General features: G+C 37.2%; 1 protein-coding gene across 2 annotated transcripts in view; it reads right to left on the bottom strand.

Annotated features, from left to right (window-relative positions):
* LOC150104054 (DENN domain-containing protein 1B-like) overlaps positions 1-23,511 on the bottom strand; it is a 251,038-nt gene that overhangs the window by 63,196 nt on the left and 164,331 nt on the right. For both annotated transcript variants that reach the window (XM_090396720.1, XM_090396721.1), the window contains one exon: positions 16,268-16,405. In XM_090396720.1, coding sequence (XP_090252846.1) covers positions 16,268-16,405 — 138 coding nt within the window. The remainder of the gene's footprint in view (positions 1-16,267; positions 16,406-23,511) is intronic.

The raw sequence follows: 23,511 nt of genomic DNA, 5'->3' as shown, positions 1-23,511 counted from the left end.
TGACAATAATTGTCTTGTTAACACCTTGCAGTTTAACATTAATTTCGAAAGCCATTCAACATTCATTAATTGATTGTATTTTTCAATGATTTTCTCATTATGTAAGAAAAGTCTTGACTTCATCTAAACACTCAACAAATCTTTGAAGAACTTTCCCACGACTTAACCATCGGACATTGTTGTACATAAGTAAACCATTGTACACCGAGTTTACCTCACTTAATAATTCTATAAATTTTCATTTATTTAAAGCGTGTGCCGATATTAAATTGACCAATTTTGTTACAATGCTCATAATATCTTCCACTGGCTTGAAACTAGCCTTTGCACATAAAACCTGCTGATGTATAATACAATGAAAACCCAGAACTGAATGTCCAATATATTTGGTAAATAAATTGACGAACCCATTTTCCTCTCCAGTCATACTGCGAGCACCATCAGTAGTTACTGATACAATTTTGGAGGGATCTATATCTCTTTCAGCAAGTGCATTTACAACTGCGTTGCAAATATCTATTCCTTTTGTTGTGGTTGCTAATGATGTTAAACTTATCAATTCTTCTTTGATGTTATTCCCAACACAATAACGAATAAAAATTGCTAAACGAGCTGATCCAGTTATGTCAGTACTCTCATCATTTGTATGATGAGAGTATCTTTCACCATGTTTCTAGTCATATCTTTTATTCTTTGAATAATTTTTTCCTTGTTTTCAAAATCTTCAAAGAGAACTGGTGCGTATTTTAACCATGCTTCTTTTATATATTCCCCATCACCAAAAGGTTTCCCGTGTTTAGCATACATTTGAGGCAAAAAAACTAGCAGCAGTTATATTTGAAAGACTGCCGATAAATTTCATTAGGGTTGTTGACTGGATATTCCTATTTTTAATTTCCCGAGCAATAAATTCTTTCTCTTTGTCCTTGCTTTTCTCAAGGAGCGATTTATGATTTGTCTCATAATGCTGTTGTTAGATCTTGAATGGGGACTCTTTCAACAAAAAAGTCATTCATTCGAGATTTAACAAGAAACAAAATTCTGAGCTAGAAATGCTTGCACTATTTGTTAATTAAGAAAAATATAAAAGAAAACCTGTTACAATTACCTTAGAAAGAAATAAAGTTGAGGAGAAAATTGTATGTCAAAGTAAAATTATATTGTTAAAATTATTGATGTCTAAATTATACTGTATAAGAATGTAAATCTAAGTGCAAACAAAGGTTCAAAGGTTGCTAGCTAACTGCCTATGATGACATCATGGTGCAACGGAAGCGTTCGTGGAAGGTGCGCTGAACTCGCGTTCGGCGAAATGGCACTCTTCAAGGAGTAGAAGTGTGATGCAATTGCGTAAGGCGAATAGGAGGGCACAGTTAGATATCCTCCATTACGAAAAGAGAGCGCTGAAAAGAAGAATAAAAAGTGAGTTCACTCAGGTTTGAACCCCTCCATTTTTTCTGTTCCGGTTTTCTCGTGTGGACAAGCAGAGAGCTGACCGATCGACAGCGCCGGAAGCATTCTCCTTCCTGGTTGCTAGCTGAAGAAGTCGCTATACGTGAGCTGATGGCAGACACCAACTAGGGCCATCGGTAAAAGTTTACCGATGCAAAACAGCGGAATAAGTTCCTCAAAAGGGACGGCCAAGATGACGATATCGATCTAGTAGACGAGCGTATATACGGCAAAAGTGCAAGGAATGGCGATTTGCGTCGATCAGTGTAATCTCCACGTGGACGCGACTCGATAATGCAGAAAGACATCTGACAACAAAGGACGGATGAAAAGAAGCGTGATATCCTCTCAGGACACTAGTAATGTACAGCAAATTCCTTATTCTTGTAACGATTAGTATTGGAGCAAAGAGAGAACAGATTTCTGATTGAGAAAAAAAGAGAACTTTTAAGTGACTTTTGTGCTCAGTAATGCGTTAATCTAATTATATTGGACTAGTAGTCTGAAAGCCTGAGAGTATGCAACACTTAGTTGAATATGAATTGACCTTTGTTAGCAAGTTTTACTTAGAATTCTGAATTACTATTTCATGATAAATATGTGCTTACTTAATCTATAGGTGTAAAATTAGAGTGTTTAGATAATTAATGTGTTCCTTATAGCTCAACTAATGAATTAGAATTCTGATATGACATACCTTGATGTGTAAAAGTTTATTGTATGAAATTTTGATAATTAATAAACATGTTTTTCTATGTAAGTCTGAGTTTGTCTGAGCATGAGATTGAAATTACCACTCATTAAAGTCGAACCTGTGAATAAGGGGAAATTAAAGAAAGTTTAGAAAGATTAGGCCATGACTGCAATGTTGAATTTTCTATAGGCACTTAATACTTTAAAAAGATTAGGTAATACTTAAACTCTGGGAAAGTTTCTTTGTACAAGAATTCTTCTGTACTAGGACTCTGGCTGGCGCAGCTAAAATAAATAAATTTTATCAGAGTTCCGAATAGAGAAGCAGCCCCAGAGAGTTAAGCTAGAGATTTCAGGCTTAGTTAGTATGACAAACATTAAGATAGAACACAAAGAACTAAAGACAAGAATATAACAAAGGCACAGCCGGAAAGAATATATAACAATGGCGCAGCCGGTAGGATGTGATTAGGTCCTGTGAATGTGATAGGTCAATTTTTAACAAATTGATCTATCACAGTGAGGTGGTCTTTAGTCTCATGCAGAGCAATCAGGAAATTTTGGAAGGGAACTTTGAAAATTGAACTTGTAAGACTGTAAAGTAATAGTACAGGTATGTCTCTTCCATCGAGCTCCCAGTCAGACAATTCAGCTTCTGATTCGGAATTCTTTAGGACAATAAACCCTTAACAGATTTTTCCTCAGTTCTCTGGAGAAGACACAGACAATGTGAGATCATTCTTTGAATATATAGAAGAGCTTAGAAAGATTGGGTGATGGAGTGACTTCCAGCTACTTATCCTGCTCTGCAGTAAGTTAGCTGGAAGCGCGAAAAACTTCTTTTACTCTTCGTCAATCCTAAAAGAAACTTTGGATTACCAGAGGTTTAAAGAAATCCTAATTTCCCAATTTTCTAAGGCGAAAAATGTAGGACCTAACCTCCGGAAACTTCAAAGGATGGTACAAAAAGAGAAGGAAAGCATCTCTGATTTTCCTAACAGGTTGCTTCCCCTTGCTAGTAGTATGAATGTGGCCGACGAGGAAAAACATCACTTTGAGTGGGCTGTTTTTCAACACTTCAGAATTGGCTTAAGGCAGGAACTGAGGGAAACAGCTTTTGGGAAAGGGATAAATTGTTTGAAGAGTTTTTATGAAGCAGTAAAGGAAAGAGAATAGCTGCTTGGGGATATTTGTCCTGAAGCTGCAGTAGGACCAGTTAATGTGATCAAAGAAAGTAGAGAATGCTGGTGGGGATCCCAATCCTATAAAATAGGGATTGGCAAAGGAAGGAAAAACAAAAAGTGCAGAGAGGTAACGAAGGAAACAAAACTGAGTCAGTTAGTACTGTTGTGGTTGATGCCTGGCCTTTTAGTGAAGTTCACTCCCTGGTCAGGAAGGAGGTGGAAAGGCTGCAACAACCAGTTATAGAGCAGCTTGACTCGGTCATGAGTCAGTTGACGTTAGGTCCTCCCAAGGATCAGGAGACTCTTTCCTTTCCAGAAGATAAAATAACTAATATAATTCATAGAGAGGTTGAAAGACTGCAACAACCAATTATAGAGCAGCTTGACTTGGTCATGAGTCAGTTGACGTTAGGTCCTCCCAAGGATCAGGAGACTCTTTCCTTTCCAGAAGATAAAATAACTAATATAATTCATAGAGAGGTTGAAAGACTGCAACAACCAGTGCTGGAGAGAATGGATTTCCTAATGCAGAAAATGATGGAAATGTCTGCCAAGTGTCAGACGAGCTCTCCTTTGTCCTCGAACGGAGATGATAAAAGGTCTTTTTTGCAGAGAAGTTCCTAGGTGTTACAATTGTAACAAATTGGGACACCTTGCCCGAGACTGTTTTATTACAACTAGAAACTCGAGAGGAAGACATCAATCAGAAACGACGTTACACATGTGTGCTAGACCATTTGATAAAAGGGGAAACAGGGCAAGCGTCACTTCCCTGGAATGGCAGTAAATGCAAGAATCTGCAGAAGTGATTTAAAGGCACTCATTGACACCGGTTCTCAAGCTTCCATTATATCTGAGAAGTGTCTCAAGGAACTGGAGCCCTGTGTTAATGGAAGAATTAAACGGTTGAGAAAACCCATCCGACTTTTAGGAATATCCCATTCCACAACTCATGCTACTAAATTAATAAGACTGAGAGTGTGACTGCCAGAGTTTAGCTTATATGCATGGCATAACTTCTTGATCCTACCCAAGAACTCGGTCTCTCAAATTGGGTTAATTCTGGGGGAGGATTTCCTGAAACAATTTGGTTTCTCGTGCGACTACTGTACAGAAGAAATTTGTTTCCAGGGAGCAAGGAACTCAGCCATGAGTTTCCAGAGCCTCATGAACACCATGCTATCTGATGTATTGGGCAAGGGAGTCCTGTGCTTCCAGGACGACTTGCTGATCTACTCTTCCACAATAGTCGAACACAAGGAAATTCTACTGAGAGTTGTAGAAAGATCAGCGAAGCCTGCTTGTCACTCAAGTGCTCCAAATGTAAATTTTTTTTAAAGGAGGTCGAGTACCTTGGACACATAGTGAGTGGCACTGGAATAAGACTTTCCAAGGAGAATGTGAGTGCTGTCTTGGTGGCAAATCCTCCCTCCACTGTTAGACAAGTCAGGAGATATCTGGGAATGGTGAATTTCTATAGGAAATTTATTCCCGAGTGCTCTGAGTTAATGGACCCCGTAGTAAAGCTCATGAAAAAGGGAGTAAAATTCACATGGGGGGGGGGAGCAGCAGAGAGCTCACTGAGCGTTGAATAACGCTCTGGTTTCGGCGCCAGTTCTCACTCATCCCAAGATGGGACAGACATTCTTTCTTGCTGCTGATGCTTCAAGCAACACCATTGCCGCTGTTTTAGAACAGACTGAAGGAGAAAGTTTTAGGCCGATTGCCTTTATGAGTAGGAGATTGTCGTCCTCTGAACAGAACTACTCCGTTATAGAGAGAGGGGCCCTGGCAATCACGTGCAGTCTTAGAAAGTTCAGATACTTATTGTTGGGACAGCGCATTATCCTCAGATCAGATCACAAACCCTTATCCTTCATCTCCTCAATGAAGGACAAAAATCAGAGGATAGTGCGTTGGTTCCTAGAGATGCAGGAATACAACATGGAAGTTAGTTATATTCCTGGCAAAGAAAACATAGTAGCTGACTATTTATCCAGATAACTGGACCCCAACCCTAACGAGAACAGCTGTATAGATACGGAGAGGATGAACCCTGTGATGGTAATGTAAGAAAAGAGAAGAGGGGGAATCTCTACCCCCCCTCTCCAAGTTACAAGTCTGGTGAAAGCAGCAAATTACTGATGCCCAAAGGTCAGATCCAATTTTAGGGGGCATGAACAAAAGGCTATCAGAAGGACAGGCTCTATCACACAGTCAAAGATTCTATGACTCCATATTCATCAACAAGGATGGCTTTCTGTTGTCTAATCAAAACAACACCGGAAAGTGGAGAGAAAGGATTCTTGCCCCGAGTATCATGATCCCTTGGGTGTTGTACACCTTTCATGACACGGACCTAGCTGGCCATCAAGGCATACACAGAACTTGGAAGAGGGTGACGGACAGGTATCTATGGAAGGGGATGAAGGGTGATATTGAGACATACATATCATCGTCATGTCATCTATGTCAACAAAAATCACCCATCACTGGCAAAGCACCTCTCCAACCTTTCCCCCTCCCCTCACGCCCTTTTCAGGCTGTGGCTATGGACATAGTGGGAGCACTCCCCACTACCTCAAAGGGGAACAAATATATACTTATCATAATTGACATGTTCTCCAGATTCCCCGAAGCCACAGCCATGAAAGATCAGACGGCGAAGATTGTGGCGAATAAGCTATTCAAAGTGATAATTTCGAGATATGGAACATCTGAGACGCTCCTGTCGGATCAAGGCATAAATTTCACCGCCGAAGTGATGCTACAGCTCTGTAAGTTACTGGGGATAAAGAAGCTATTTACTACCCCATATCATGGTTGTATGAGTTCCCCTTCCAGCTCAAACGCAAACAAGGCAATAAAAATCAATCATGGGTTGAAACTTTGTGTGAGTTGAGCCTGCCGGTAATGAGAAGTTCTGTCGGAACGATAAACGACACCCTGTCGTGAATGTCTTAAAACTAAAAAATATATAGTGAATGTTGTTATGACAGTTGCAGATGTTATGGAATTTGGTTGAAGAGAATTAGCATTTCAACTCAAAAATTGTCAGTTCGATTTGTCTTTGGGTCACGTGATCTTTTGTTAATACCGCACCAATCAAATTCATGTCTTCATAGATGCTCTCTCCTGTAAAACAAAATTTAACTTGTACGCATTGTAACAATTAAAAAAAAAAAAAAAAGGCTGAATAATTTATAAGCGTATAAAAGGATATCGCATGTAACTCGTTGATGTGCCACAGGTTTGCCACCACTGTTCTAGGTCATCAACAGGTGCCCACACAGGGTGCATCACCTAGTTAGGACTAGAGTCTTTTGCCCAGATGCTTCATTTAGTTCTGTATTTCTTTTGTGTGTGTGTTACAAGTCTTATATCACACTTCCTGATGATGTCTCAGTGACAGAGATAAAATATTGGAAAAAATTAATTATTTTTAATCCTTTCTCAGTGCTGTTTTATTCCAACTCCAAGACTCTAACATGAATTTATGCACCCAGTTAATGAATGTATGCATGCACACACACACACACACACACACACACACACACACACACACACACACACACACACTGAAGTATGAGCTGTTGCTCTGATATGTCAATGATTTAAACATTATTACACATGTATTCACAAAAATAATTATTTTTATTATTGCAAAAAAGGGAGCCAATTAAAATTATGGACATTGAAATCACCAAGAAGAATGACTTCACTGTTGGAAATTAATTTTGACTGTATGAAATTGAGCTTTAAACATAAGAAGTCAAAAAGGTTGGAATGATTTTCAGAATTGGGAGAACGGTAGAGGCAGCAGATGAATGAAACAAAATGTATAAAAGAAATTTTAAGCTGCAGGAGGTCAAAAAAGGTGAGATTCTAGGTTAGACATCCTTTGGCAAGAAATATCGAAATAGACAAAAGCGCAAGCAAGAAATTTTTGCTGCAAGCAATGACTTAAAACAGATCATTCATCTCCCTAACCAAATTCCTGACGATCCTCTTCACTCATCCAATACCAGATCTTTTCTTAACTAGTTCTTCCAGGAAGTCTGTCCAAATGACTGATCCTCTGGCAATTCACACCACAATCTTATCCAAGTTTCACCTATGGTGGAACATCCTTCAGCCATTCACAACCTCACATGCTCTGGCATTACAACAATGCCAATGGGAGGACTTGCATGACTTTTACTCCTCTTTTCCATGGTTAGACTTTTGATTTAGATCCAGAAAGCTGTTGTGATCTTGTTACAGAAATAATCCATATTGGAATGGAAACTTTCATTCCTCACTCAGTTCAAATTCCTCAACCTATATATAAAACATGGTTCTCAAAAGAGTGTTAGGGCTGTTCAAGAAAAGCAAAGAGCCTTTCACAAGTGGCTTGAGACCAAAATTCCAACTTCATTCATAGCCTACAAAGTTGCTCTCAATACTTGCAAAATCACCATTAAAAGGGCAAAGTCTAAATTCACCAAGGATAAATGTAGAAAACTTGCTGCTTGTGCCACCAGCAATCATGCCTTCTGGTCCCTTGCCAAAACCCAACAAAAGCTGCACCTGTTGGGTGCAACCTTTTGTTAGGTTTTGTCCATCTATGCTTCCCTCTCTATTTCAACATAATGGTAGCATTGTAACATCACCTAAAGACAAGGCTGCAGTCTTGGCTTCATTTTTCTCTTCCAACTGCTACACAGATGACCATGACAAATGACCTCCTTCCTTGCCTAGAACATTGCATCTCATGCCTCCTATGACCTTCTGCCAGAAAGACATCAGAAGAATCTTAAATAACTTGGATACTACAAACGCAACCAGTCCTGATGGAAGTCCACCCATTGTACTCAAGAGATGTGCTCCTGAACTAACATCTATTCCCTAAACTGCACACTCAGCTGGCATCCATTCTTTGGCATGGAAGAAAACTCATATAAAGCTCCCCCCCCTTCAAACAAAGGAGATAAATGCTTACCATTAAGATATCAACCTATTGCTCTTTACATCAATTTTGTCTTAAGTAATAGAGAAAGTTATCAACAGTCTACATCTACTTCTTCACCACCTTGAGAACTGCTATCTGATTAGTGACCACTAAAGACCAAATCTCTCCTCTATCAGATCCTGCAAGTTATCCTATTATGTACAGATAGGAATATCAGCCAATATCTGCATGGAAGTACATAAAAAAAATTCATCTACAGTCATGACTATGGATGGACAATAGGACCTTGTAGACAATGCATTGATACAGTTCATAGAATCAACTGGAAAAAGATCCCCATGCTCCATCAACAGTAAATTTAGAGGAGAAAGTCTGTTTTTAGAATCCACAGCTGCTCTCAGAAACCAGCCTAATTTGAATAAACATGGTTGCATTAAACTTCACAAAATATGGGAAACACTAATACTTTAAGATCCCAGTTTACATCCTAGGCCACCAACAGGTGCCTACACAGGGTACATCACTGTTAGGAAACACTAATGAACAGATGTTGTAAGTTCAATGGTGAAGATGATCAGTGAGTGTAGGCTGTTGATTTTGGATAAGAAATTTGGCAGAGATGCTTCTGAGTCCAGACAGATGGCAAACACATCATCCATATAACATACCTAAAAAGGAAGGTTGAAGTTGGATTGAAGAGCACAGTTTTCAAGATGCTCTATTTTGCCACTCCAGATCCGTGGAAATCTCTTGGCCTACATCACTCACATTTCGACCCCTTTCATGGAAAAGTTCAGAGAAACTTGTGCTATTGCTCTTGACATCTCCAAGGCTTTTGATAGGGTCTGGCATCGAGGGCTTCTCGACAAAGCTACCATCATTTGGAATGCCTTTGTCCTTGTATAAATGGATCACCAGTTTTCTCTCAGACCTATCCCTATGTGTAATGGTGTTCTCTCCTCAGACTTTCCTCTCAATGCCATCCCTTAGGGCACTCATCCTCTTCCTAATTTATATAAATGACCTGCTCTCATTCGCTGCAAACCGTATTCAAGTTTTGCTGATAATTCACTTGTCCTAGTCATATGACAGGCTTTACAGTGCACAAACATCTCATGCTTCAAGATCATCTATAATAAGTGCGTGAACACTGAATGCTTCCAAAATGCAATTTTGCTTTTTTGTATAAAAAGACTTCAGATTGTCACCCAGAATACCAAAATGGCAGTATACCGTTCAGTGTTTAACAACAGAAAACACAAATAAACTACAAACAATTGAAATGAAATATCTTAGGAAAGTGGCACAAAAAACAAGACTAGACTGAATAAGAAATCAAACCATAAGAGACAGCCTTCAAGTTGCACCTCTGAATCAATTCATAATACAAACCCAAATGAGGTGGTTTGGGCATCTTAATCGAATGGAAGAAGGAAGAATAGCAAAAACTGTATACGAAAGAAAATAGGAAAAAGAAGGCAGACCCAGGAAAGGTTGGCAAAAGGAAATTAAAGAAAAATTGGAAAAGAAGGGAATTAACTGGAAAGAAGCAAAACAACAAGCCTTGGACAGGACGGCATGGAAATCTCTTTGGCAAAATCTCGACGCTTAAAAGCACAAGAGATCATAGATGAAGAAGAAGACTTCAGATTTTCTTTGCTTCTCTTGTCTCACACTGACTCTTATTCCAAACTTTTCCTGGCACAATCATATCACTTCTACAGAATTAACAGCTTCCACAAATACTTTGCATCCTTTTGCAGTCAAGGCAGTACTTCTCTGCCAAACAATTACTTACTCTGTACAAATTCCAAATCCGACCAACATTGGTATACTGCTCTCACATATGGAATGGTACACCCAAGACCTCCCTAAAAATTCTTGATGCTGTTCAGAAAAGGGCAGTCTGGTTGATAAATGACACTTCTCTTACAGACTCTCTCTTCAGCCACTATCCCACAGAGGATCGATTTCTGCATTATGTCTCTTCTACAGATATTCCCATGGAATATCTGTAGAAGAACTAGCATCCATTATGACTCATATTTCTGCCAGATCTACAGGAATTCTCATACTACAGTTGCATAGCATCATTTTACAGCTGAGCTGCATACTCAATGAACCAACTAGTCACCTTTCATTTCTTTCACCTCAAATCTGTGTAACAGCCTCCCTTGTGAAGAATTTCAAAGGTCTACAATCTTTGACAGTTCAAGAATATCAACAGATCACTGTATCCTGACCCTGTTCTCACATGGCATTTGTTGCTATAGCTTCTGCCTTTCGTGCGTGGGATAAATATTGAAAAAAAAATGCTGAGCAAGGTCAGATTTTTTATGCTTATTGTTGATATAAGACAGATGTTCTTGCAGCCATGTTTCAACTGAACATCCTCCTTCCATGGTAAGCACCAGGGAAGGAGGAGGTGGATTGTTTATTTTTCATGGATGGTAAGTCCTACATTCTTCCTTATCAACAAGATTCTGTTGATAAGGAAGAATGTAGGAACTATATTTACAAGATCTTTGCAATTGCTTCCAAGATGCTTGCAATGTATGGAATAGGGACTTTCTATATAGGTTCAAGATTCTTGGGGGTTAGGCTTGTTATGTGTACAGCATGTGTTTAAATTTCCTATAAATTGGAGATTACATTTGATCTATTGAGAAAAGAATGGAAGATGCTTAATTTTTGGACTAGATGATGGGCTGAATCTTGTTGTATGTAGCAGCCTGTGAGGCAAACAGATGTTGTAAGTATTTCAGATGGGATATGGGAAGGGAAGATATCCAAGAAGACTAATTTTCCATCCTTTTCTTTTTTCATGATGAAGGTGATGAATGAGTGTAAGCTGTTGATTTTGGTTAAGAAATTCGGTAAAGATGATTCCGAGTCCGGTCAGATGGCAAACACATCATCCACATAGTGTGCCTAAAAGGAAGGTCGAGGTTGTATCAAAGAACAAAGATGCTCTACTGGAAATTCTTCAAGATGCTGTAAGTAGTAGGCAAGTGCAGGTGACAAAGGACTTCCCATATCTGTAGAAAAAAAATCAAACAGTGTGACAATGCTTGGAGGGAACTTCTCTGATAACAGTTGAAGGGGTCAGCAAGAGATACACTAGTAAATAAGGACTGCATGTCAAAACTGACTATGATGTCTGTAAGCTGAAGGGTTAGGTTTGTTTTATTTTCGTCAAAAATTGTGATGAATTTTTCAGAGACTTGTGTATGTGGCTGTATGGGAGTTCAAATGATGAGCTAGGAATTTGGCTAGGCAATAGGTGGGGCATCTATACAGTCAACTATGGGTCTGACTAGGACTCCTTCATGGATTTTTGGTGGGCCAGCCATAGAAAAGCATTCTTCCAAAATGAGTCTTCAAATTTTTTGATGGTTTCATTCCAGCTGATTAAGTAAGGAATTAAGTTTGTTGATTTGACTATTGGTAGGATTCTAAGTGATCTTGTAAGAGAATGGAAATTTTTCTGATGTACCCACCAAACATTTCTGATGCACTTTCCTTTATCAGCTCACCATAACTAAAGCTGACAAAGGAAAGACTGTAGTCAGTTTTAGTTAGGTGAGCTGGCTATTATGTCTCAAGGATTTTAGGGCATTATTTTCAGCTGGAGATTTTTTTGGGGGGGGGGGGGGTTGGCACTGAGTAGTACTGAGGAGACTTCTAGGCAACATTTATTAGTATCATCACTTGAGAGGGTGGTTAACTTTCTTTGAATGTTATGTAGGAAATCCAGGTATGGAATTTTTTTTTTTTTTTTGGCATTATAGCATAATAATATTATGAGTGCTGAAGTGGATGGTTGCAGATAGTTGGTAACCAGTCCAGCTGACAAAACAGAAGTGGAAAAAAAGACTATGAACTGGATACAGATCGGAACAGTAAAAACATAAGAGGCATCAATCACAAGATCGAAGAAATACAAAAAAGCTGTAACAGAAATAAAAATAGAAATAGCAGTAATTTCAGAAACAAAGAAAAAATCAAAAGGCTCTACAGAACTTCAGGACTGCAGTTTAATATACAGTGGAGTACCCAACAAAAAACAAGCAGCTGCAGGTATAGCCATCATGATCAGCAATAAATGGAAAGACAAAATCGAATCATATAACTGGATTTCTGAAAGAATAATAATGGCTAGACTTAAATAAGACATTTATTATAATCATAGATCATATATGCACCTGAAGAAGGTAAAAAAAATCTGAAACAGAAGAATTCTATAAAAACCTCCAAAACGTAATTCAGAACACAAATAAACGAGATTACTTAATCATTGCAGGCGATTTCAATGTTAGAATTGAATCAAATATATTTAAAGATTTAATAGGTAATCAAGGAGAAAACATCATAAATAACAATGGAAGAGAACTCAGGGAATTTGTGGCCTATAATAGGTTGAAAATCACCAACAGCTTCTTTAAACATAAAGATATACATAAATATACATGGGAAGCCAGAAGATATAAAATCATCATTGATTATATAATAGTGGGTGAAAAAATAAAGAAATTGGTAAGAAATTGCAGAGTATACAGAGGATGCAATATTGACTCAGGCCACCATTTATTAATCAGTAATATTAAAATCCCAAACAAGAGAAATAGAAAGAAAGAAGAACACAAAAACAAAACACAAAAATAAAACTGTTACAGCAAGATAGTATCAGAGAACTATATCAAAGAAGACTTACAAATCATATAAAGATACAGATATAGAAAATGAATGGCAAAACATTAGACAAATAGTAAAACAGGCAGCATATGAAGGCATAGGAACAAAACTGCAAAGAAAAAGGAAAGGACTAAGAACCTGGAACCCAGAAATAGAATCTTTAATAAGAAAGAAAAAAGAAATCTACTTTAAATGGTTAAACGACAGAACCATAGGAAATGAAATAGAATATAAAGGAATCAGAGCAATAACAAGAAGAGAAACCAAGAAAATCAGAAGACAAGACTGGGAAAAATTTATATCAAGATTAGAGCATGACAAATGGACCTCAACTAAAGAGCTATAAAATCATTAAAAAATGACTCAAGAAACAAAGGATAATCTACAATTAGAAGCCTCTCCAACGACCAATCGCTACACCCAGCTTCTAAACAATAATAATCAAATTGGAATAAAACAAGTAATAAGTCAAGAAACAAATGAAGAACCAATACAGCTAAATGATCTAAAGAAAATATTGGAAAAACTAAAAAATAGAAAAGCTACAGGAGAAGATGGAATAAATTCAGAACTATACAAATACAGCTCTAAACCATTTCAATTAAGATTAATTAAATTTCTAAACAGAATATGGGAAGAAGGAAACATCCCACAAGAATGGAAGACAGCAATAGTCAAACATATTCAAAAAAGGAAACAAAGGATTGAGGAAACTACAGAGGAATATCTTTATTAAATACATGCTATAAAATATATCTATATATAATTAAAAGTTATTAATTATATATAACTTAATTATATATTAAGTTATTAATTATATATACCTCAGCCCATGGTGTTAATTAACACCATGGGCAGAGGAAATTATTGGAAAAGAACAATGTGGCTTTAGGAAAGGAAGATCCTGCAAAGATCCCACATTTACAATCAAATAAATTATAGAAAAAAGAATAGAATTTAACCCGCCAACATATATGGCCTTCCTAGATTATGAGAAAGCATATGATCAAATCAACAGAACAAAATTAATCAATACACTGTATGAATTGAAAGCTCCACCTCAAACCAAAAAAGCAATAGCAAATACAGTGAAAGAAAGCTATATTATTAAAATTAATAATGAAACAACCAAAAAAATTAAAACCAATAGAGGTTCAATCCAAAAAATTGGATTATCACCAATGCTCTTCAATATATATATATATATATATATATATATGGAAAAAAATTTCAAGAGAATGAAGGTAAAACAAAATCATAGGAATTAAAATAGGAAATAAGGAATTAACCAGCCTTTTGTATGCTGACGATCAAGTAATTTTTGCTGAAAATGAAGACCAATTACAGAAAAATCTACATGTATCGAACAAAACAATAGAACAGCATGATGTGAAAATCTCAATAAATAAAACGAAATCAATAGCATTTCAAGGTAAAGAAATTTGAAGATGCAAACTAGTCATCCACAACAAGTAATAGAACAAGTGAAAACAAATTTAAATATCTAGGAAATTACCTAAGCCCCAATAGAGAAATCAACATTGCATATAAAAAGCAAAAATTCCTAGCAGCCATTGGAACTTTGAATAGACACTTCAATAAACAGATGTCTATTGACCAACCCAAATAAAACTACATAAAATAATAGCCAAACCAATTCTGAAATATGACAGTGAAACATGGACTTGGGGGGGGGGACGAGATAAAAGATAAGTGGAAGTTGCAGAAATGAAGTTCCTAAGACTGCCTGCAGGTTATAAAAGAATAGATAAGATAAGAAATAAGAAAACAGTTATCCATAATTAACACAACAGAAGACATCACAAACTATAGAAAGAACTGGAAAAAGTACATAGAAAGAATGAATGAGGATAGATGGACAAATATTGGTTGGAAATATAAACCAAAGGGAACACTGATCAAGAAGAATATCCAGGAGGAGATGGGCAGAAGACTTTTTAAACCCTTGAAAAACGTTACAGGCAAACAATTGCCTGATACGGGAAGCCAAGAAGAAGAGTGCTGAAGCTTCTGCAGGAATGAGAGAATGTCCAGATACATCGACAACCTATCTGTTTGTCGCCAGGTTGACATTAGTTGGTTTTTGCTCTTGAGCAAGTGAATTAAAACTTGCAGTCAAGGATGTCTTTTTATTGTACAGTTGCTGAAGAAGCTGTCTACATAAGTCTAAAACCAAATGAAAAGGTCAGTGTTTAAGATAAAGGATACTGTTTCTTGAAGAAAGGAGATGTTATGAGTGTTCAGAGCAAGATCACATTTGGCAGCTCACGGTTGATTGCATAAGAGAGCATGGGTAGCTTTGATATAAATATGATAAGCACCTGGTGATTTGATAGTTTCTTGAAATTTACTTCTTGTATTTCAAATTTTAATTTTATCTTTAATTGTAATCTCATTTTATTTTGTAACCACCTGTATGGTGGCATTCCAAACGCATGTGGCTCAGCTCTGTATACAGGATTAACGTTCTTTGTTTCAGCTTCACTTTGTGATTATGTTGATGCACTGATGATGGCCTGTTAATTTCTAGCTAATATATTTGCAATAATAAAAGTGTTTGTTTTTGATTCTTGTGAATATATGTGTCCAATAATCTTTACTATGTCACAGGTGATGGAAAATAACGGAAAATGTTCAAACAGTTGGAAGCCTTTCAGGTGAACTGTATCAATTAAGCTGATTGACATTGATTTAAAACTCAAACAACCATGAGGAAGTGTACCAAGTATGCATGACATGTTGACATTAGGGAATAATGAAATAAGTAAGATTTTTCCTTGTTTACAGTGTGCTTTCTCAATGTGAATTCAAGTACATTTTTAAGAACAGGGTATTAATGACTATTTATGTTTTGAGTAGAAATACAGAAGATATACAATGACCATTAGGCCTGATTTATTTCAAAATTTTTCAAACATTCTGTTTTCCTAGGTGGAAATTATTTCCAACTGGTTCAAGTCTCCAGCCTGAACAAGTTTCTCTTTATTTAGCTGCTTTTTCTAATGATCCAATGTGTAGTGTAACTCTCACTTGAATGTGGGGAACAGACATTGGTCAAGAGAGCAGTAAGTTATATGCATTCCTTAGAAACTATACAGAGCTCTCTTTCTCCCCTCCCCAGGTTATCTGGTATTCATTTTAAAAGATATGAATATTTCTTTTAAAATTAATACCAGATAACTGGGGGAAATGTGTGTGCAGACACCCACACTGTGGGTGTCTGCACACACAAAATAGATGAAATTAAAATTTAAAGATGATGTGCACTTACCTTCATATTTAAAAGCCATCCTTCATACTGAGTTCTTAATCGACTGCTAGCTTTATCCTCATATGTATTCACTTCAAATTCAAATTCATCATTAAAACCTATGCCAGCATTCAACATTTCCAAACGACCTTCAATGAACTGCATAAAATAAATTCACTTATCGTCTTTCAAAATCATAAATAATTAAAAAGTATGTCTTACATAATTTTTACATTAAAATTATGTATAGATTTTTTTTTAAAATATCTCTAAAAGATTAACTAGTAAAATTACATGTTGGAAAGTTGAATGATAATGTCAAATATTTAATAGTTAAATATTTTACATTTTTAAAATTAATAATATATAAACACTTTTTTTACATTAATTTCAAAACAAAATATTTCTATTTTGGCATTTGTAGTTTAAGAAAAATTCTGCTCCAATTTTCAAATACTTAAGTAAAATGTAAAGCTTTTTTTTATTATGGTGCTAGGTCACTATCACCATTTTAATAATACATAAATTTATCACATCTCATTATGACTGCATAGTTAAAACTTTTTCCCTTTAAATTAAAAACTTGGCTTCTTAATAAATTTCATTTTAGATATTTTTTGTATCCATTTCACACAGTTTAAAAGATCAAACTAAATTAAATTAAAAACTCTTAGAAGCAATGACAATTTAAAACTTTATTTCCTGAAAACCTATTTTGTATTGAACCATGTTGTTTTCTTTTGAAAAAATGGACTAAATGAAGTTTTTAGGAATAATGATTTCCTGAGAAATTATCTGTAAAGCAAGTTCCTCTTCTCCATTTTCTTAAAAGCATTCACATCTGAATCATCACAACTGACAATAGGAATTTGGTAATGATGTAAACTCTTCATGTTATATCATAATATCCTGAACAATCCCTTGAAGATACATATTAGAAAACTATTCTTTGATGTCCGACACTCAGCCATACTCTTATCCAAATCACTAGCTTCACATCCATTCCCATTTGCTCCAATTTATATAGCAGAATTTCATGATATCTTATCAAATGCTATCACAAAGTCCAGCAGTATCACTGTGGCCATTTCTCTTATCCAACTTAAGCATCACTTCATTATAAAAAAAGTGAGCAAATTACTAAAGCAAGATCTCACAAAACAGCGTGCTGTCTTGTACAGAGTACCATATTTCTGTTCACCCAATCCTGAATTCTGCCTTTCACTAACTTCTGCAATACCTTAACCACCACATCTGAGGTACTGACTAGCTTATAAAATGTCTTATAATGCTACTTCTGTCTTGGAGCCCTCTTTTATGCAACAAAACCATTCTGTAGGTGCCCCCCCCCTCCTAGAACTGAAGCTTAATAATTAGGTTTAACAGCTTGGTCAGAGAAGCTGCTAATTCATTTGCACATTCTCATAATACACGATCTGATATAACATCTAACTACATGAACATATTTGCATTAAGGTTCTGTAATATCTTCTACCTCTATTCTCACATCAATTCGATGTCACATCTGGCAGTATCTCCACATAGAAAGTATACAACCCCTCAAAATGATTCACTCAGTAGTTCAACTATTTTGTTTGATTCTATTATCTCCCTACCATCAGCTCTCATCATTCATCCTTCCAAAATCATTCTTCCTTTTACTTGCCACACAGTGAAAGAACTCTGGATTTCCTTTGGTCTCACTGGCTATTTTCTGTTCGTAATCAGCTTTCAACTTCCTTACCATACAGATCACCTTTCTCTTCATATAACCTCCACAACTTTTTCTCCACTTCTGCTTAATGATATTGCTCCTCCATCTAACTCCTACCTGATTTATCCTCTTGACTCTGGGTATATGGTCTGACAATGCTTTCTTCAAACACTCCCTTACCATTATCCATGCACTACCCAAGCTGCTTTTGTTATAATCACTTACTTTGTAGTTTTGCACACATTCCTTCTTAACTAAAAATTTTGAATGTCTGGCAATCTCCCAGGTCATAAACCCCACAATAACGCTCCCCAATTGGCAACAATGTGGCTCTTGATTATCGTCAGGCTCTTTGATGCTGCCACCAGATCTAGCACTCTAGAACCACAAATCCCCTCCAATATATATTACTTTAGGTAATTATCCCTTAGTAGCTGTATGAATTCCATTTTTTTCCCTCCTTGTGATCATTCCACCATAATAATTATTCGTCCTGAACTCACTGTTCTAATTTCCTGATGCATAGCATCCACATTCTCCCTTAAATTTTCTGGCACACAGCAGCAACCAACTATATATAATGTGATCAAAATTAAAGCATCCCTGCTTAAAGCCTTGTGGAGCACCATTCCAAATGGTGCAAAACTTTGCAGGAATACATTATGCATCACGCGTAAGTGATATCCGAGGAAAACAAAAGTAGTTCCATAATTCATCACCAGGGACACCGTAAACACCAAATGCCTGGAATGTGCATATCACGCAACTCGGCATGTACCAAGAGGGTTTAAAAAGATGGATTTGAGATTTTTTTACTTCATTCTGGTTGTTAATACCATCCACAGTGATGGCACTAACCTTATCCCAATGTGCTTTGCTCATGAAGCTGTACTACCAAAACAATTGCAGCTGTTGCTTCACTCCAAAAATTTTGTCACCTGAAGAAATGGTGATGAGGCTCACTATCTCCATGTGCTCTGCAACAATTGAAAGTTGTTTTGAAGAAGGGGACTGTTGGGAGTTAGATCTGGCAGAGGTTGCAAACTAATCATTTTGAAACAAGTGAATAAAGTTGCTACAGCCATTCTGGAGCAGGCCATGAATAACAACATGTTTCCTGCAGTGCTAGTGCTAGTCAAGACACATCGATGTGCCTTACACACTTGTCAGGAAAATAAATGCTATGGAATATTGTGCATTTCTACTCATTCAAGATCACCCAGACACAGCTATGCTTGCAGGATTTCAGAAGTCGACTGACATTCGCTTTAAAATTTCTTGCTCGAGTGGAGTTGGACGTTGTGTGGTTATGGATGATATTGTGGAGAGATGAGGCTCACTTTCAACTGAATGGAGCTGTGAATACCCACAACTGATGGGTATGAGCTATGCAAAACCTGCCTGCAATCCAACAAATTCCTTGAATTCACTCAAGGTTACTGTCTGGTGCAGGTTTATAGCTTCATTTATCACTAGACCATTCTTTTTTTTGATGACATTTGCTAGTCGAGTCATGTGACCTGCTCAGTTACTGCTGAGAGGTATCATGATATGATAAACAATTTTGTTGTGCAAAGCTACAGCAGCAGTTGTACATGGATTCAGTCATTTTCATGCAGGATGGGGTCCCCTCCACACATTGACTGACTACAGGAGGTTCTTTGAGAACATTTTACAGAAAGTCAGAGTGATCAGTCATGTGTTTTCCACTGTAAGGCTGCTTCATTCACCTGATCTAATCCTGTGATTTCTGGATCTGGAGATTTCTCAAAGACAGGGTTTATCGGAATCATCCCAATAACTTGCCTGAGCTGAAAGAGAGAGCATAATGCAGCACATGTGCAACACCAGTCCCAACCAGCTGCATTCTGCCATTGAACACACTGTGCAAAGGATGCAGTTTGTGGCATATTGGGAAGGACAGCACATTGAACAGTACAGCCCATGAATGCATAATGGAAGTGAATAACAATGTGTTATTCACTTTGAATACACACACAGAAATAATACTACATCTAGAAATATTACTACTAGATCACACAGCATCCCTGGTGGTGAATTTTGGGACTATTTTTTTTTATTTCTCAGATATTGCTTCTGCATGACACAAAATGTATTTGGATCACTGGGTGGCACTCCACAAGATCTTTAACAGGAATACTTTAATTTTGATCACCCTATATTTTCTCTTATTTCCTCTACTCCATACGATAACACAGCTTTAAATGAACTGCCTTCTGCATCCTGATGCACTCTCACTCTTTTTTTGGCTTTTCTGCTGTCATTAGCAACCCCCCCCCCTCTCTCCATTGTGTTCCCTCATCATCATCCTTCAACCAAGTTTCACTAACGACAAACTTTTGACCAAGTTGAATTAACCAAAAATTCTTCTAATTTATTCTAAATGCTTCTGGCAGCAGTATACATAAAATGCAGTATCCCACCCCATCCTTGTTCTGCAAACTTTCTCATGCCTTCTGTTGAAGATCCCACTCGATTTCAGAATCAGAGAAGCAGCATTCAGTATGATGTATTCATTCTCCACTTGCCCATCTCTAGGATACTTGTCCTCATGCTTCTGCATCTTCCCAAATACTCTAGTTCCCTAACACCACACTTCCAAACTCTCTATTTTATGACACCAAACTCAAACCATCCAAACACAAACCATCTGCCATGTGTAAGTCTACACCATCCTGCAATGACCTATCTGCAATCATGACTCTTTTCAAACTCACCTCTAGCATAACATAGCAGTAGACTCACAATCTTTACTCTCTCACGCTTTTTATTTACTTATATGCAACTCTTTTTTTTTAATCTTGCAAAATAATCATCTCTTTCACTCACTCACTTTCTCTCTGCCCTTGCAATTCGCCCTTCTTTTGCTTTCAGCCAGGTGCTTCTCCAACTATTCTATTTCACATTTTATCCAGTAAAGGACCTTTTGCAACTAGCACATGTCATGCAAACTCCACAAACAAAAATTGCAGGAGACCTCCACATAGCCTTTAAAGGAATGCGGAGAACCGACCAGGGCTTCTGACCTAATGTCCAATCCTCACCTTCTCGTGGTGCACCCTGTTGGGTATCTACTTTGATACTGAACGAACGAGGATAGGCTGGCAATTTGGGATTTAGCCGACCAAACTGTATTCTTATTGGTTAAACGAAAATAAAAAATGATGGTACAACATGACAAAATTTCATGCTGGCTGGGGCGTCGCCTTGTTAAACAAGGCCCCCGTTGTTTTCGCCAGGGGACCAGGGCGAACAGCGAAAAGTCAGCTACTAGAACAAATCTGAAAACAAACCCCAACTCAACATCACCAGAGTTAAAGAGCGGTACTATCAACGTAAGAAGCCTGAATGGCAAAGAAATGGAGCTAGCTGAGGAATTAGATAAGTACCAGATCGACATAATAGGGGTGACTGAAACAAAAAAGACCAAAACTGGTGAGATCTTTCTGAGCAATAAATATAAAATGTTATATTCAGGCAATGACAATCAAGGAAAAGAAGGAGTAGCCATAGTATTCAACACAAAATACGAGGCTAATCTTCTTGAATGGCAGTCAGTCTCAAGTAGAGTCTTGTGGGCAAATATGAGAATGGGGAACTGGACAATGAGACTTATTTGTGCCTATGGTCCCACAGAAGGTTCTACTAAGGTAGAAGTGGAGGAATTTTTTGATGCTTTAGAAAAAGCAACTGACACAATGAAAAAGGAAAAGTTGGTCCTTGTTGGAGATCTAAATAGCAGAGTAGGAAATGATTGCGAAACATACAAAAATATTTGGGAAAAATTTGGTGAAAAGAGCAAAGCAAATAATAATGGCAAATATCTGTTGGATTTCTGCTCAGGACATGGACTGGTTATTACTAACACCATGTTCCAACATAAAAATGTGCACAAATTCACATGGAGAGAAGAGGCTAGGAATAAGAAAAGTCTCATTGACTATGTTATTGTTGATAGTGATATTTTCTCCCTGGTGCAGGACACCAGAGTGTACAGAGGATTTGAAATTGGAAGTGATCACTATTTAGTCTTGAGCAGGATAAAATTGAATTTCATATTGAAAAGAATAACATGTAAGAAAGTTTTAAAGCGAATAAAAGTTGAGCAGCACTCAGATGTGAACTGTAGACTAAAATACAGAAAGATTATCGAAAAGAAAATGAAAGAGTTTGAGAACAGGAATCAAGCCTTGGAGATTCAGTGGCAAACTCCGAAGAAAACATTGATTGATTCTGCCAGAGAGGCATGTGGTGAGGTTGTGTGCAAGGATAAAAAAATCAGAACTCCCTGGTGGACACAGGAAGTTAAAGAGGCAGTGAAAGAAAAGAAGAAAGCATATCAAAAGTTCCTGGCAAATAAATCAGCTTTTACTCTTACAGAATACAGAGACAAATGTAAGAAAGCTAAACAGTGTGTAAAACTAGCTAAACAAAAGTCATGGGAGGACTTTGGCAAGAATATAGAAAATAAATATCAAGAAGGTGGCAAAATATTCTGGAAGTTGTTGAAGAAGCTTAGGAATGGAGGAAAGAGTGCTGTAAAAGGAGTTAGAGATGATAAAGGTGACATGAAAACAGGAGAAAAAGATATCCGTGAAGTATGGAGTAATTACTTTGAAAAACTACTAAATGAAACAAGCAGTGATGACAGCACAGTGATAAAAAAACACTGACCAGGCATGCAGTCAGGAATACATATCCATACTTGAAGTAGAAAAAGCCATCAAAGGCTTGAAATGTGGAAAGGCAGCAGGAGTAGATGATATTCGACCAGAAATGCTGAAGTATGGTGGTATAAAAGTCTTACAGTGGCTGCACTGCATAGTTCAGAAAGCCTGGACAGAGGGACGAATTCCCGATGATCGGAGTAGAGCTCTCATAGTACCCACATATAAAAAGGGAAATAAAACTGAATGTGAGAATTACAGAGGTATTACAGAGGTAATTACTCAGTATTTCATACTGAGTGTTCCTGGCAAGATCTATGCAAGTATACTTGAGAAACGGTTGAGAAGAATTGTGGAAGAAAAGCTTGGTGAAGAACAAGCTGGATTCAGGCCAAATAGAGGCTGTCAGGATCAGCTCTTCACTTTACGACAAATAGTCGAGAAAGCCTGGGAATATAACAAAGATCTGTATTTAAGTTTTGTCGATTTGGAAAAGGCATATGACAAGGTGCCAAGAGAGAAGCTATTCAATACGCTGCAGTTATATGGTGTCAATGAGGTATTATATCAAGCAATACTTAGTCTTTATTTGAGTTGTAAGTCAGCAGTTAGAATTGAAGGAAGTACAGGAAGATGGTTTAATGTTAAATCTGGTGTGAGACAAGGATGTACATTATCCCCTCTGTTATTCATTATCTATGTGGATCACATTATGAAGGAAAGTGGTATTAAACCTGATAACAAAATTGGAGATGTTAATGTCAGCTCTTTGCTTTATGCGGATGATGTTATACTTCTAAATAAATCCGCTACAAGTCTGCAAGATTCTCTGACTAAATTGAATAGCTGTTGTAATAGATATG

This window comes from Typopeltis vanoorti, chromosome 8 (genome assembly GCF_054136105.1).
Source record: "Typopeltis vanoorti isolate ZY-2024b chromosome 8, IOZ_Tvanoo_1.0, whole genome shotgun sequence".
Classification (NCBI taxonomy): Eukaryota; Metazoa; Arthropoda; class Arachnida; order Uropygi; family Thelyphonidae; genus Typopeltis; species Typopeltis vanoorti.
This window is presented reverse-complemented; position numbering and strand designations above follow the sequence as displayed.